Source organism: Sander lucioperca, chromosome 1 (assembly GCF_008315115.2).
Source record: "Sander lucioperca isolate FBNREF2018 chromosome 1, SLUC_FBN_1.2, whole genome shotgun sequence".
Lineage (NCBI taxonomy): Eukaryota > Metazoa > Chordata > Actinopteri > Perciformes > Percidae > Sander > Sander lucioperca.
The window spans coordinates 24457792-24472314 of NC_050173.1; the positions used below are offsets into that span (position 1 = coordinate 24457792).

General features: G+C 38.3%; 2 protein-coding genes across 2 annotated transcripts in view; both read left to right on the forward strand.

The window, feature by feature from the left end:
- The window catches only part of LOC116052902 (alcohol dehydrogenase class-3), a 5064-nt gene extending 2082 nt beyond the window's left edge, over nt 1–2982 (forward strand). Inside the window, exons 6-9 of the mRNA XM_031303737.2 lie at nt 776–1036; nt 1302–1437; nt 2250–2388; nt 2505–2982. Of these exons, the coding sequence (XP_031159597.1) occupies nt 776–1036; nt 1302–1437; nt 2250–2388; nt 2505–2529 (561 nt within the window). The 3' untranslated portion in view covers nt 2530–2982. The remainder of the gene's footprint in view (nt 1–775; nt 1037–1301; nt 1438–2249; nt 2389–2504) is intronic.
- A 1709-nt stretch (nt 2983–4691) lies between these two features.
- eif4ea (eukaryotic translation initiation factor 4ea) lies at nt 4692–12354 on the forward strand. The gene is made up of 7 exons (XM_031303738.2): nt 4692–4792; nt 6039–6142; nt 6326–6421; nt 6816–6879; nt 9980–10093; nt 10456–10595; nt 11040–12354. The coding sequence occupies exons 1-7, from the start codon at nt 4775–4777 to the stop codon at nt 11152–11154; spliced, it is 651 nt and encodes a 216-aa protein (XP_031159598.1). The 5' UTR covers nt 4692–4774; the 3' UTR covers nt 11155–12354.
- Nucleotides 12355–14523: the final 2169 nt, after the last annotated feature.

Here is a 14523-nt window from a genome sequence, read left to right on the forward strand (position 1 = left end):
GACGCAGCGCTGCTGCTAGCCTTGTCTGTACACATGTATGTTTCCCATTGATAAAATGAAATAGCATGTTAAACATAAATATATACTGATTTGATCACAGCAAAGACAACGTCGGCAGTATTGACGGCGAAATAGACTACAGAATATTTCGTTCTGTATTGACAGGTGCAATATTTGAAAATCGTTAATTATTTATTTAAATTACATTTATATCTGCATTTATGTCAAAACTTAGAGACTTTCAAACATCAAAATGTCATTTATTAAATGTATTTGTGTCAAAATGACACATAAACATCTTTTCGTATTCTATTTTGACTGGAAATGCTTCCAACACGCTTGCGTGTCACGTGAAAAATAGACGTCGGTCCTATTTCTAGCATGCACGCGTTTTCGGCGGCTGAGACGTGCCTGCAGGCAGTGTGTGAGCTCTAACCTGTTAACATGGGAGCCGAAATAAAAACGGACACGCCACGCAGCCAGTGTGCAGGAGGCCTAAAGTGTTATTGTTTGAAGCTAGTTATGTAGAACAAGTTTGTCACAAAGTGTCACCCAAAGGATACAATAAAAAGAGATGAAAATGTTGTCATTGTTCGTAGGCTTCACTCTGAAATGGGTCACCCTTATTAATCATGCAGATTTGATGTGAAAACGAATTGCTGCCATTGGCATCTGTTTCCAAGGTTGTTTTTTTCCCCTATTTTTGTAGTGACTATTAATTTCACCCCAAAAAGGCAAAATGATCACGCTGCTGTTCTTCCTCGTGCACACTCAGGTTGAGCCTGGTTCCACATGTGCTGTATTTGGCCTTGGTGCTGTTGGCTTGGCTGTTATTATGGGCTGCAAGGTTGCTGGGGCAACCAGGATCATTGGTGTGGACATCAACCCTGCAAAGTTTGAGAAAGCCAAGGAGTTTGGAGCCACTGAGTTTGTGAACCCTAAGGACCACAGCAAGCCCATCCAGGAGGTTCTGGTGGAGATGACTGACGGGGGTGTGGACTATTCATTTGAGTGCATTGGAAATGTGCAAATCATGGTGAGACGCTTGATGTTCAAATTGTATTATGGAAAAAAAAAACAACAACAAAAAACATGCTGGACATCATCATATAGAAATAGCAATAAGCAACATTATAAATCATTTTCATACATTAACTGTGTTTATTTGTCATCCCAGTTGGTTGGTAGATGTACATAGTAGAGCCGGTGCAGATATACATAGTGTGTACTCAACACATGGCACAAGCAGCATCAGTTGGCAATTCATAGAAAACAGGAAAATGACCATTTTATTTTTTCAGAGAGCTGCTCTGGAGGCGTGCCATAAAGGATGGGGTGAAAGTGTCATCATCGGCGTAGCCGGAGCTGGACAGGAGATCTCGACCAGACCTTTCCAGCTGGTGACGGGCCGAGTGTGGAGGGGCACAGCCTTTGGAGGTGACAGACTGTGTTAGATAACTACTTGTTGTAGTGGGCTTAATGTGGTCTGGCTGCAATTCCAACCTTCTGTGAGTTCAAAGCCTTTTTCAGTCCTTCCAGAAAAATGCGGAGTTTTTTTGTGATTGTTGCGGGCAAAAATCCTTGATTATGCGGCACGTTTTCTTAAAAAGTGCAATGGAATATGCGGGATATTTATGCAATTTTGTGTGATGAAATTGCCGGAACTTGCAAAAACTGCGGTTTCATCATGGCTTCATCGCGGGGTTTGCAGCTTTTCGATGATGTTCACGTCGCGTAATTACGTCACTTCGTAACGTTCCCATGGCAACAGGGGAAAATGGCTGCTCTTGTGTGAAGTAATCGCAACATTTTAAGATTTAAGATATATGTGAGTATTTTTCAACGAAAATGCGGGGATTATGAAATCATGCAAGCCCCGCATATTTTGCACAGAAATCGGCGATTTATGCGGTGAAAGTGCGGCGTATTTGAAAAAATGCGGCCCCCGCATAAATATATATACACACACAATATATATATATATATATACATAAACACACACACACATATTATACACACAGACTTTGGCTGATTATGCATTGAATTATGCAATTATGCGATCGCATAATTCAATGCATAATCAGCCAAAGTCTGTGTGTATAATATGTGTGTGTGTGTTTATGTATATGAGTCATATATATTTAGTTGGGGGAATAAGTGCCTTTCCCAGGGCCTTTTGGTGAAAGATTACTTCTATTCAGTTTAGTTGTGGCTAAAGTTATTAACCTGGTTTCAATATTCACCCCCAGGGTGGAAGAGTGTGGAAAGTGTCCCTAAATTGGTGGAAGACTACATGAATAAGAAGCTGAAGGTGGATGAGTTTGTGACCCACACCCTGCCATTTGAGCAGATAAATGAGGGATTTGACCTCATGCATGCTGGAAAGAGGTGAGAACAGTTCATTGATGCACAGTGGATAATTATCTTATTTTCTTTTGTAAAGGCCCTTTCACTTTTTGTTTTCTGCTGAGTCCTAACCTAATTTTTTTTTTTTCTCATTGCAGTATCCGCACAGTGCTGACCTTCTGAAGTACCTGAAACATTGACATCCTTCACATTCGGCCTTTAAACAATCTCCTTTCATAGTTGCAGCACTTAATGTATGTTTCTGCACTTGTTTTGATGACATAACTTTCAGTATTAGAACATTTGTATTAACAGCCCAATACATGTTTGAAACAAAAAAGTGTCATAAAAATATTCTGAAAATGAATGTATTATCTGCTTTTCCTCTTGTTGCAGACTAACATGAAGGCATTTGGCTGTTGCTCTTATTAAGAACAGTCAACAATGAGTCTTTTTCAGCCCTATTTAGTCACTCCTCCAAGGGTTCATAGCGTGAAAACAGCAATTAATCATATTACATAAGTGACAGTATAAAGTACCACATTCATACTTAATCCTCATTAATGCAACACAATTTACCCTGAAAACACTTGCCAGACACTAAATATTGTGCAAGTAAACTTTCATGAAACATTTTGTCATTTTTTTCAAGTCTTAATTACACTAACTCTGCTCATTCTGTTCACCTGGAAACTGAAAACTACATTGAAATCAAAAGTCAGATGGAGATCATATGCTTTGTTCGGACAACATGTATCTTGGTTACCTTCTATATTGAGTAGTCAGATGCTGCACATGTTCTTAGGGGAAACTATAAATGATGCATTTTTCTAGTCAGGAGACCCTTTTCTTTTTCCTCCTGAGGTGTGTCTCTTATTGTACAATAATAATTTTAATCTTCAATCCATCAGTGTTTTTGTTCAGATAATTTCCACGAAGATTTCACATTAAAATATACATTTTGATAGTTAAGAATAATGCAGTATACAAATATTTTCCAGTTAAAATATAGTCTGAGAGAGCGTATCACAGCCTGATAGGATCACAAGCTTCATACTGAGTAAAAGATAGTTGTAATCATACAATCAGAAGTATTTGCTGTTCATGTGTTTAACTTTGTTTATCACCCAGAGGAACAACTACATTGTAGAATATATGTATAATATTTATTGGCACAATATACTAAGCCTATAACATTCTTTAACAGGGGTGGTAAACAGACTGAGAATGGCCCTTGAGTTTACTTATACATATGTTTTTGCAATATATTATCCAAAGTGCAATATAGTAAAAAAAATCTTTAATCTTTATCATCTTTGTGCCTATTAAGTTTTACCATTTCAAGAAGTGACTGGCTGTTTCATGGGATGTTTAGTGTCTACTAAGATGACTTTAAATACTGTGATTTGAATGGCTATATAAATAAACCTGATCTCCTGGCATTGTAGGTATTTCGCTCAGGAGAGACTTCGTTGCAGATATGCAAAGATTTATTGTACATAAGCAAAAAATATTTTGAAGGGGTAAAGAAGCCAGACATATATTCCCCCCGATGGAGGAGAAGGAAGCCGGAGACCGAACGAAGGAGCTGTCTGCCGGTGCAACACCGGAAAGGGACTCAGGTTGCCGTGGTTGACGATGACCAGAGGTGGAAGGGGAGGAGGACGATTGCACGTTCGCCTGACAAGACAGCTGATAGCAAGGAGATAAGACATTTAAAGCAGGATGTCATGCTGTGATTAGATCATGAATTTCGTGGCCAATTTTGGTTGGTTAGCTGAATAGTTTAAGGAAGAGATAGTGGTGATTGAAGTTATTTAGAAGTCTTCCTGAAAGAATTTGCGCTGAGCTCCATTACCTTGACTCTCGTGCCACTCAGACAACATACAACACGTTGACATTTATGTTGACAGTAACACATTGACATCACCTAAAGCAATACTACTAAAAGCCTGGAGTGATTCAGTTGGACTCCAAAAAGCCCATATTTCTGTAGTCGAACAGGCTTTGGACACCCACATCATCCTGAAAGATCATTCTGTATGGCTGACATTTGTATTGATTATCTCATGCTTTACATGGTTTGTAAATACTTCTGTAAACCACAAAAGAAAGTTCAGGATGATGGTCACAAGTAGGATGAGTAGTAGTAGCTTTTACTTGAAGTACATCTATTGCACAAATGTCTACTAATATAGTTACATGTATCTGATATATTTGTTTTACTTCAATGACAATTGATTACAAAGAACTTAGATAGAATTTGTTTGTAATCTACCGATGATGGATATAAATAAGTCAAGGAGGATAACAGTGTACCACAGGATCAACACTTTTGTCCATCTTCTTGCGCATGCGTTCTGTAGAGTACCAGATGGCCCAATCATCTATTTAACACACGCCAAAAAGTGAGTGCGATTTCCAGAAGATGGCGACCGCTCTGGTGGTGAGTGTACTGCAACACACTAGTAGCGAAGTCAACTCCACAAGCTATGCTTTTATCCACTGTTGAACCGTCAATGATAAAAGACAACGACGGGTTTGAGACAGTTCTGTTATTACCTTTGACAGGTAACGTTAACGTTAACAGAATTCGCTAGCCAAACCATTACATTAGCAGCACTCTAGACTAAAACTGATGTTAGTCGCTTTTTATCTAAGATTTCTTTTTCCAAACGTTAAGGTTCGTAAGCACGTTTGTATTAATCACAACAACTGCTGCTATATTGTCGTCAACGCAGGGGAATGACGCCTGGTTAAAACATATTGACCGAGTATATAACTCAGTCGGTAATGTTAACGTTACCCTGAGATGAACTCTGATGCTTGGGGTGAATGAAAGACACACGCTTCGCTAATGTACCAGGTCAACCGTGTAATGGTGATTTTGCTAAATTATAGCTATAGGTTAGGGGTTAGGTAGATCACTGGGACGGTGAACTTGTAAGATATGCTTCCTTTTGTGAAAACGTCTTCCACTCTACAAGTGCAAGTCAATGGGCTAAGTGTATTTTGAGTTGACATTAAGTTATTCTACCAGGACTTAGGTCCAGAGCATGGTTGGCTGTTGGATTCTAAGGTGTTATATTATGTTATGTTATATTTGGTGGGTGGATGGGATCGGCACATTTGGTAAAAATTAGGCCTAGCCAATATGTAACAAAAAAGGAAAAGTTGTTTAATTTTGTTCAGGACATGGCTGCCAAAAACATCAATCCAAAAGCAGGCATGAGACTGGGTAAAATGACAAATTGTTAGTCTCATGGACAAGGGTTAACAAGAACGAAATTAATTTGGTCAAATACAGTGCAGAAATACAAAGTCAAACAACTGGGACAAAGAGGAACAATACAAAAAAATAACATGTACATGACTATCACAGGGTGCTGTGCATTGTTCTCCATTTCCTAACTGCCAACTTCTCCTTAACCACTCATACTCCATAAATAACAATACCCCCAGACAGTCTGCAATCCATCTTCCTCACACACTCTTAGTATCACAGCTCTGACCATAAAAATTAAGTTAAATATGACCTCAACACTATACATGTTGGATAATTACAAACAACTGTAACAATGCCAGTAGCTGTCATCACAGATGGCACATGAGAAACGACTGTTTAAAGAACCCACAACATTTCTCTGAAAGTATTTATTTGAAACATCTTTGTACTTTTTTTTGTTTCTTAGGTGTCAACTTCGGTTCCTGCTCATCCTGAAAAGGAAAAATGTGAAACAATAATTCAAAAGGTTATGAGTCCTGAAGCATACATCAAGCATCCATTACAAAACAAGTAAGACCACATCTCTATTCTTTTTTTCACAACATCTAATCTCTCATTCCATCTCAATATCAGGTACAATAGTTTTATAGGACATTTGTGCATCTCTTTTAGTGAAACCAGTTGTTAATGAGCAACATGACTAATGAGGTAAAATGTGCAGTTTGTGTGTACTAACTCGTATTTGATTTGCAGGTGGGCTCTTTGGTTTTTCAAGAATGACAAAAGCAAAACATGGCAAGCCAACCTTCGTCTGATCTCAAAATTTGACACTGTGGAAGACTTCTGGGCGTGAGTATATTATTGCTATATGGGTTACTGCTCTAAGAGCTGGTGTTTTACACATCAGACCTATTCATAACTTTTAAAAAAAATGCTAAATTTGAATGGTGGTACATAACACCCTGAATTTGCTGATATTTAGACAAATAAATCGGATTGCTTTTTCGTGGAGGGACAGGTAACTAAACTAATGTAATATTTTGGAAATTAAGTCTTAACCTTTAACATGTGTGCCAGTTTATATACTGTGGAACAGTATACATTTGATGGATGATCAATTGTTAGCCTAGTTGTTGGTAATGCATGAAGTTCCAATTCATAATACACCAGGTTTTCAGCCAGGCTGCCAAAAGGTTTTCTGTTGTATACGGTTTAACATAAAATGTCCTCCTTCCTTTCCTAGATTATACAATCACATTCAGCTATCAAGTAACTTGATGTCTGGCTGTGACTACTCATTGTTTAAGGTAAGCATGCTTTTTATATACCCACTCGTGAGTTCTCTTAGCTTCCACTGTTAATAGATATTCATGTTAATTCAGGGGGACTGGATTGTTGCACTGCCAGTTTGTGCCAAGGGCTGTTGTTCAGGTGCCCTTGTTCAAAACCGAAAAACAATTTTTCTTTTGGTGTATTGTAATTGTGGTCCATTTAGAGCACACACTATCTTATTACAAATGAACCGCGCACACTATCTTATTACGAAGGAGCCAAGAGCATTAAACATGAAGTCAAGTGGCCTGATGGGTAATTCATTCATTTGAGTTTTGCTGTCTTGTGACCCTCCATCACCAGTGATGCATGTACCCATTTGGTGGGGGGAATCAAAACAGTTTATTCCAGTTACTAGCAGCAAGTCCCTTCACTTCATCTTCTCTGATGGCCACAAAGGGCTTACGAAGAAAGAGTTAGTTATGAGCATCAGTCAAGACTGAAACTGGATCTCATCTGTCATAAATTGGATAATTAGAAACATGATGGAAAGGTGGTGTTTTGTGCTGCAATATGGAGCAAAATTATAGCGGTCAGATGCAAGTTGTTGCCAAGTTTTACTCATTGTTAATGAGAAATTGCCACAATATAAAAATCCTTGTATTTACATGCTGACAAGGTTACCAAATGCATATCTAACTAGACATAATGTGTTTCTTGACAGTTGCCATGCTCAGCAGATGAATCATGTAATCACTTTCAGTTTTGAATTCATAGAAGTGTCACGTCCAGGCTGTTCTGTTGCATTCTTGAAGAACTAAAGCAAACGAAACGCCTATTCTAGTGAGGCGCTGCCTCGAAGGTAGCCTGGCTCCGCCCTCCTACGTACTTGCACTTAATTTCCCTTCAGTACTACGTCTGGGTTCGCGGTATAGTCTTGGGTTTTCTCCAGCCAAATTTTTGGGGGTCCAATCAGCGAACAGAGGGAGTGGCTGAGAACGATGACATTGAGGTCGTGCACTAGAGTTGTAGTTCCGTAATGTGTAATCCGTAATGGCGGCGGAGAAAGATGCGAGTGAAGCCATTCGGTCCGTTGTGGCAACGCTGCCGAATATCCAGAAGTTAAAGCCCGAGCAAGAACAATCTTTGCTGAGTTTTGTTGGTGGCCATGATGTTGTGGCCCTCCTCCCCACAGGGTTCGGGAAAGGTTTGATTGGCTAAGGCTAATGCTAGCGATGCTAATGCTATATACAAGCCTTGTCGGTCTCCCCTCTTGTTGCACATGCGCATGACATAAGTCACGACCAAACGTTAGCGATTGGTTATGGTAGATCCAGAGTGGCTCTGGGCAGATCCAATAGTTTTAAACTTCAACAGAGTACTCGCCTTCATTGAAGTTAACACTTGTCAATGGAGAGTGGCCAGACTCTCTGTACAAATGAAATGTACGAGAGTCTGGTAGGACCAGGCTAGCTCGACGGTACAGTACATATCAAAGGAGATATTTATAGTCCACTCAGCTCGTAGAACCCTTCAGCTCAGCTACGAGCCAGAGAGTTAACGCTATGCTAGCAAATCCAAAGTCAATAGCGTTGTCTAGTTGGTAATCAGTTAAAAAATTATTTGACAGTATGTTTAACATCAAGACAAGCTAGCTATCCAGCCATGTCATTGTCCCCAAAACAATATAACAAAATTTTATCCATGATGTGTAACGTTACTGTCGGCCGCAGCCTGAAGTAGCGACCTGAACAGCGAACAGGATGTGAGATAACGTTATTCGCTGTGGAACGAAGTCAGTTCAGAGGGGCAGTGTAACTTAGTTCTTGCAGCTTGTGTGTTAGCGCCATCCTGTGGTGTTCAGAGGACGAGGCACTGAAGCACAACACAATGTTGGAAATGACAAGATTCACATTTCCTTTTTTGTTTTTAAAGTAGTGCATTAATTTAGAACAGTAAACTTTCACTGGAACTCCTTTAGTAGGTGTCCTATAACACTTTTTTATGGACACCCTGCAGCCAATCAGAATCGAGTATTCACACACAAGAACATTTTTAAACTAACTTTTTTGTTATTCTTAAATGTTTTTCTTTCTCAAAACAGACACAATTAATAATAATTACTTATTTTTTTATTTTCAGAAAAATAATCAATATTTGAATGTTTCTTCTGTGCAATCTAAAATGACACGTACCGTATTTTACTTATCTAATAGGAAGCGTGTAAGCCACTCTGTTATGTAGTGTTACATAGGATGCTACTTTTGTCTCCAGATTTGGCTCTTAATAGATTGCTTATTTTAAATTTTTTTTTATCACATCCATGTTCTTCCTGGATTACAGCTGTACACATGCTTGTCTGGCTCACAACTGAGAATGTGGTCAAACCAGACAGAACTGCATATCAAGATGTCAAAGCTGGCCACAAGTCTACACAAAGTGGATCAGCGTGTCCCTTCTATCAAGTGGAATGGTCTATTAATATTATGGATGTCCCGATCAGGTTTTTTTGCCCTCGAGTCCGAGTCATTTGATTTTGAGTATCTACCGATACCGAGTCCCGATCCGATACTTCTATATTATATAAAAAAAGAATAAAGAGATCCAGGATGTTCCTTATTTTTTATTTAATTCACCTTATTTTAACATTCAACAACTCTGTTAACAAACAGAGCACTTCTGTTACATATCTCACAGTTTGCTATGGCAATGTTGTCATCAACTTTATAATACCTCCAGACCGCAGACATACTCGCGCTTTCCGCTTCAAGCTGCTTCCGTGTTCTACTTTGCCGGTATGGGAGGTAACGTCCGATTCCGATCGAGTCTGAAACCACGTGATCGGAAATCGGGCCCGATCACGTGGTTTCAGACTCGATCGGATCTGGACATCCCTAATTAATATATACAGTTACAATATGAATTGGGATTAAATTTAAGTTTTGTAAAGTGTGCTTTTTATAGGAACAACACAGAAACGTAACTACTTACTGTACTTTCTAATTAGTGGTTTTGCTACGTGTACTATTTGCTCCTTTCCTGATCTAAAGGGAAACTGATAAAGCCTTTGTTAATTATGGAGCCGTTGGGATATTTGTTGTGTTGTGAGCTTTGACCTTTTTTATGTGGATACAGGATGGGATTGAGCCAATGTGGGAGGATGGACGGAATCGAAGAGGTGGCCGCTGGCTGATAACTCTGTCCAAGCAGCAGCGTAAAGCAGACCTGGATCGGTTCTGGTTGGAGACGGTATGTTCACTCGTGTCGAGTATTGGTTACTTTTAACTATACCATTATTAGTTGTATCTTTTTAGGCCGTTTTTCAGGGTGGACATTTTGTCACATCACAGGAGGAAAATCAAGTTTAAACAATAGAATTAATGACGGCTGAATTCCATTTGGCTGCTTTTTATACCGGGGTGCTGGTGTTGTGCTTACTGGCCCACTGTCATGGCTTGCTGGGGACAATTGAATAGAATGGAGCCATCGTTAGTGTTATTAGCAACACCTGTCCTTTTCTATCCTACCGAGAAGTCCGAATGTCTGCTTTGAAAAAGGCCCCATCAGAGCCACAACAACGAGGCATTTGTAAATGTCTGTTTTTCCTGCAGCTCTTGTGTCTTGTGGGTGAAGCTTTTGATGACCACAGCGACGACGTGTGCGGCGCCGTCATCAACGTCCGAGCCAAAGGAGATAAAATGGCAATATGGACCACAGACTACGAAAACAAAGATGCCATCACGCACATAGGGTGACCTAAAAATGCCACACTTATTGATGACAAATGTTAAGATGTCAAAAAGAAAATCAACATTTCTTTATACATGTAAACAGGTTGTTGGGTTCTTTTCTTTTTTTTTTTTTTTTTAGTAATTTAAAACCCAATAGTAATTGGTAATTTAACCCCAATAGTTAAATGCTACTACAATTTGACTCACTAGTATAGTGGTAGATATCTGTTTGGCTTAAAGGTGGACAGGAAGCCCCCAGTGTTTTAGCTTTTCAAACCTCTGGGGCAGAATATGTTGATACAGCATCGCTGGATAGCCACCACAAAACTAGTTTTCTACAGCAGAATACAGTAATGGAGATTACATTGGTGAGGAATATGTATATTATAAGAGTCTGTAATCTTTTTTTTTGTGTATTTGCTAACATGCAATATGTTTCTTTTTGCCTTTCTTTTTTTTTTTAGTCGTGTTTACAAAGAGAGATTAGGCGTTCCTCCAAAAGTGATCATCGGGTACCAGTCACATGCAGATACCGCCACAAAGAGCGGCTCCTCAACCAAGAACAAGTTTGTTGCCTAAGGACTGTTAACCAGTATCATCAACCATGCCTTTTTCTGTTGCCAGCATCGATTTTTCTGACATGTCTATCCACTAGCAAACATTTTGAAGTGGAGATAAAATGTGTTCCTTTCCGTTTGCCTATTTGTTGCTACTTAACCAAAGCTTTTGTTTATGGTAAGTATATGTGCAGTTAAAATGTAGCACTATCTTGATTATTTTTGTGGTGGTGGGCTGAAGATGAGTAAAAGATGTTTTGATGCCCACATTTCATTTTCAAATGCAGCTGGAGATTTTGGAGAATTTATTTAATTTATCACCCACTTAGTGTATGTCAGTTATTTTCTTAAAGTACTTAACATTAAAGGCAAAAAGAACAAAGTAAAACCTGTTCTACTTTGGTATAAACTAGCTCTTTATTACTCGAATGCCACACAGATAAATTACAATATACATGTATGGCTTTATTGCACATGGAATTTTAAACCATACATTGCGATCAAACCCACATCTTCTGAAAGTTTACACATTGATAGAATACCTTTTTTAAATTCAGCAGTAAGAGCAGTTTTGACTTCTTTGTGGAGTTGTTTTCCAGGTTGATAATTATTTCAGTCACTTTATTGCTGACGTTGCAAATAGGATGTCTTAATTTGAACAGTTTAGTTTCTTGTGCAATATGTGAAGTGTTGACGTTGAGATACTCATGGTGAGTTTGAGGTATATTTTGAAGTTGACTTATTTGCCACTGGAGTAAACTACAAATTTCACGCCAAAATGGACCGTGCAGCATACTAACTATGTGCCTCAGATTTATCACCGGAGCAAATGCAAGCCGTTCATGCCTGAGCTTTTGATATACTTTTTCCTCTTGTCCACAAATCTCTAGAATTTTGAGTTTCTGAGCACAAAGATGTCAATGATGAAAACAGGATTTTGTATCGCCGTATGTCTTAAATGAGGATATTTTCCAAATGTACATATTGTTGGATATGTACAATGTTCAGTTAAAAAGTCGAGTTGTTTGGTCAGTTTTATTGATCTACTTCTTTGAAGTTTACAAAGTAGAATTATTTCCACTCCAGATTTTTTGATTGTGGTATAAGAAAAAAAAAATTGTTTGGGAGGGATTGAACTGTGCCTTTAATGTAACGCATTGCCTGAAATTTCTCAGCGGTAAATGTATAAAGGAGTGATGTAAATAAAACATGTACAGTTTAGTGTGTTCTGTTCAAAGGTGTTTCAATTATGAACAGATTATTTTGACTGTTGAATCATAATTGCATGCCATAAATTCAAATATTTTAGTGGTGGCTTAGAGACAGGGAACCTAATAATAAAAGAAAATGATCTGAAGTAATTTATATCGGATATTATTATAGTAAGATGTATATTTTTAGAAAAAAAAATGCTTCAGGATATTTCGGTCGTTGGCATTGCATTTATAATGGGAGAATAATGACTAAAGGCTGAATGAAAGACGTAAGTAAACTGTGCCATTTAACCTTACATTGCATCTTTACGAAAGCTCTATATGTATGCTAATAATAGGCTGCTCGGCAATTTATATCACACAGTATCTGTAAGGAGCTCTCCATCACTAACACTTCACTCATGCTGAGTAATGCAAGGTGTGTTTTCTTGAGGCTGAAAATTATTTTAATGTCACCCTAGCACTATCTATTTACTCTTCTCTCCTGTTACGCTGATGTGTGTTACCTTAAATTTTTAGGGAGCAAAGAAAAAAATCTGATTACAAACCTAACACATCAACGTAACAGAAGAGTAAATAGATAGTGCTAGGGTGACATTAAAATAATTTTCAGCCTCAAGAAAACACACCTTGCATTACTCAACATGAGTGAAGTGTTAAAAGAGTGATGGAGAGCTCCTTACAGATGCTGTGTGATATAAATTGCAGAGCAGCCTATTATTAGCATACATATAGAGCTTTCATAAAGATGCAATGTAAGGTTAAATGGCACAGTTTACTTACAGATGTCTTTCATTCAGCCTTTGAAGTCATTATTTTCCCTTTATAAATGCAATGCCAACGACCGAAATATCCTGAAGCATTGTTTTTTCAAATCTTACTAGAATTATATCCAATATAAATTACTTCAGATAATTTTCTTTTATTAGGCCTAGTAGCTACAGTAAATTCTGTCTCAGTTGGTCTTAACCTTTTATTAGGCTATACAAATTGTAGTTGGACTTGAATGGGCTTAAAGCAATCTACTGTATGACATCCACTGACCGCTTACTTGAGAGCAACACAGCCCCTACTGCTCGTTTGAAGTAAGCCTCCCTGTAATTGACACAATTAATCAAGGCACATTCTCACACTGGAGACAACTAAGAAGACATTAAAAGAGAGATCCACAAAGATTTCTCAAGAGATTGTAAGGTTGAAGGTTTTGTTGAAAGCCTTTTTAATGTTGGTAATTTGCCACTGTTGAACATTTAGTCTGCGTCTTAACACTGCAGACCTCAAGAAAGAATCTATTGTAGATGGAAGCATAACGCATAATAAAATTGTAGCTGCTAATTTACAGCTATTTAAATAAAGACTAAGCCCAGATGCTTGGTTTCCCTCACTCGACTACTTCCGTAGCTGATGTGATCCAATGCAGGAGAATGACACAGGAACTTATTATACTTATATTTTAGGCTTAAAAATGAAGAAATAGCAATGTCTTGAACTGAGATGCAGTCAGTCTGATCAAAAATGTTAGATAAAAGGTGGACTGAGGTTGTAGTGCCCTTGGTTTGAAGGTGTATGACACTTCAGTTTATATTTATGTGACACAATAGACTCAACCCCACTCAGGTCCATGATGGTTGGAGGTTGGATTCAGACAGCACTACGGTCAGCTGGAGACAACTTTGCAAAAAAGGTGAATAATGGTTTCGCATGGCCACAAGCTCAGACTTAAAATGTTTTTCATTTATTTGACTTTTTCTCAGCAACATACTTGATACAAATACATTTTATGTGCACACAATGCCACCTGTTTTTTTAAAGTCAGCAATATCCCACTCCATGTATAATCTTTTATTTATCATTAGTTCATACAGATTAATTGGTATTGCGCATTTCCTTAACACATGGCCAACCATAAAAACAATCCAACATAGCGTGGGTATTTGAAAAGCAGTAAACCTTGCCTGGTGGATTTATTTTTGCTGGTATTTCTCCTCTGTTCAGCTGTAACACAAGCTGAAGTAAATTAACTTACTGCAGGTAAAGTAAATCCTTCAGGCCTCTGATGTTTTCAGATGTCCTCCAGGTGCAGGTCAGTGAGATTATTTGTCCATTTATTGTATGGAAGGGCGAGTGTGTTACATAAAGCAATTATGTGTCAGTTTTATAGACCCTCTAGATGAGTA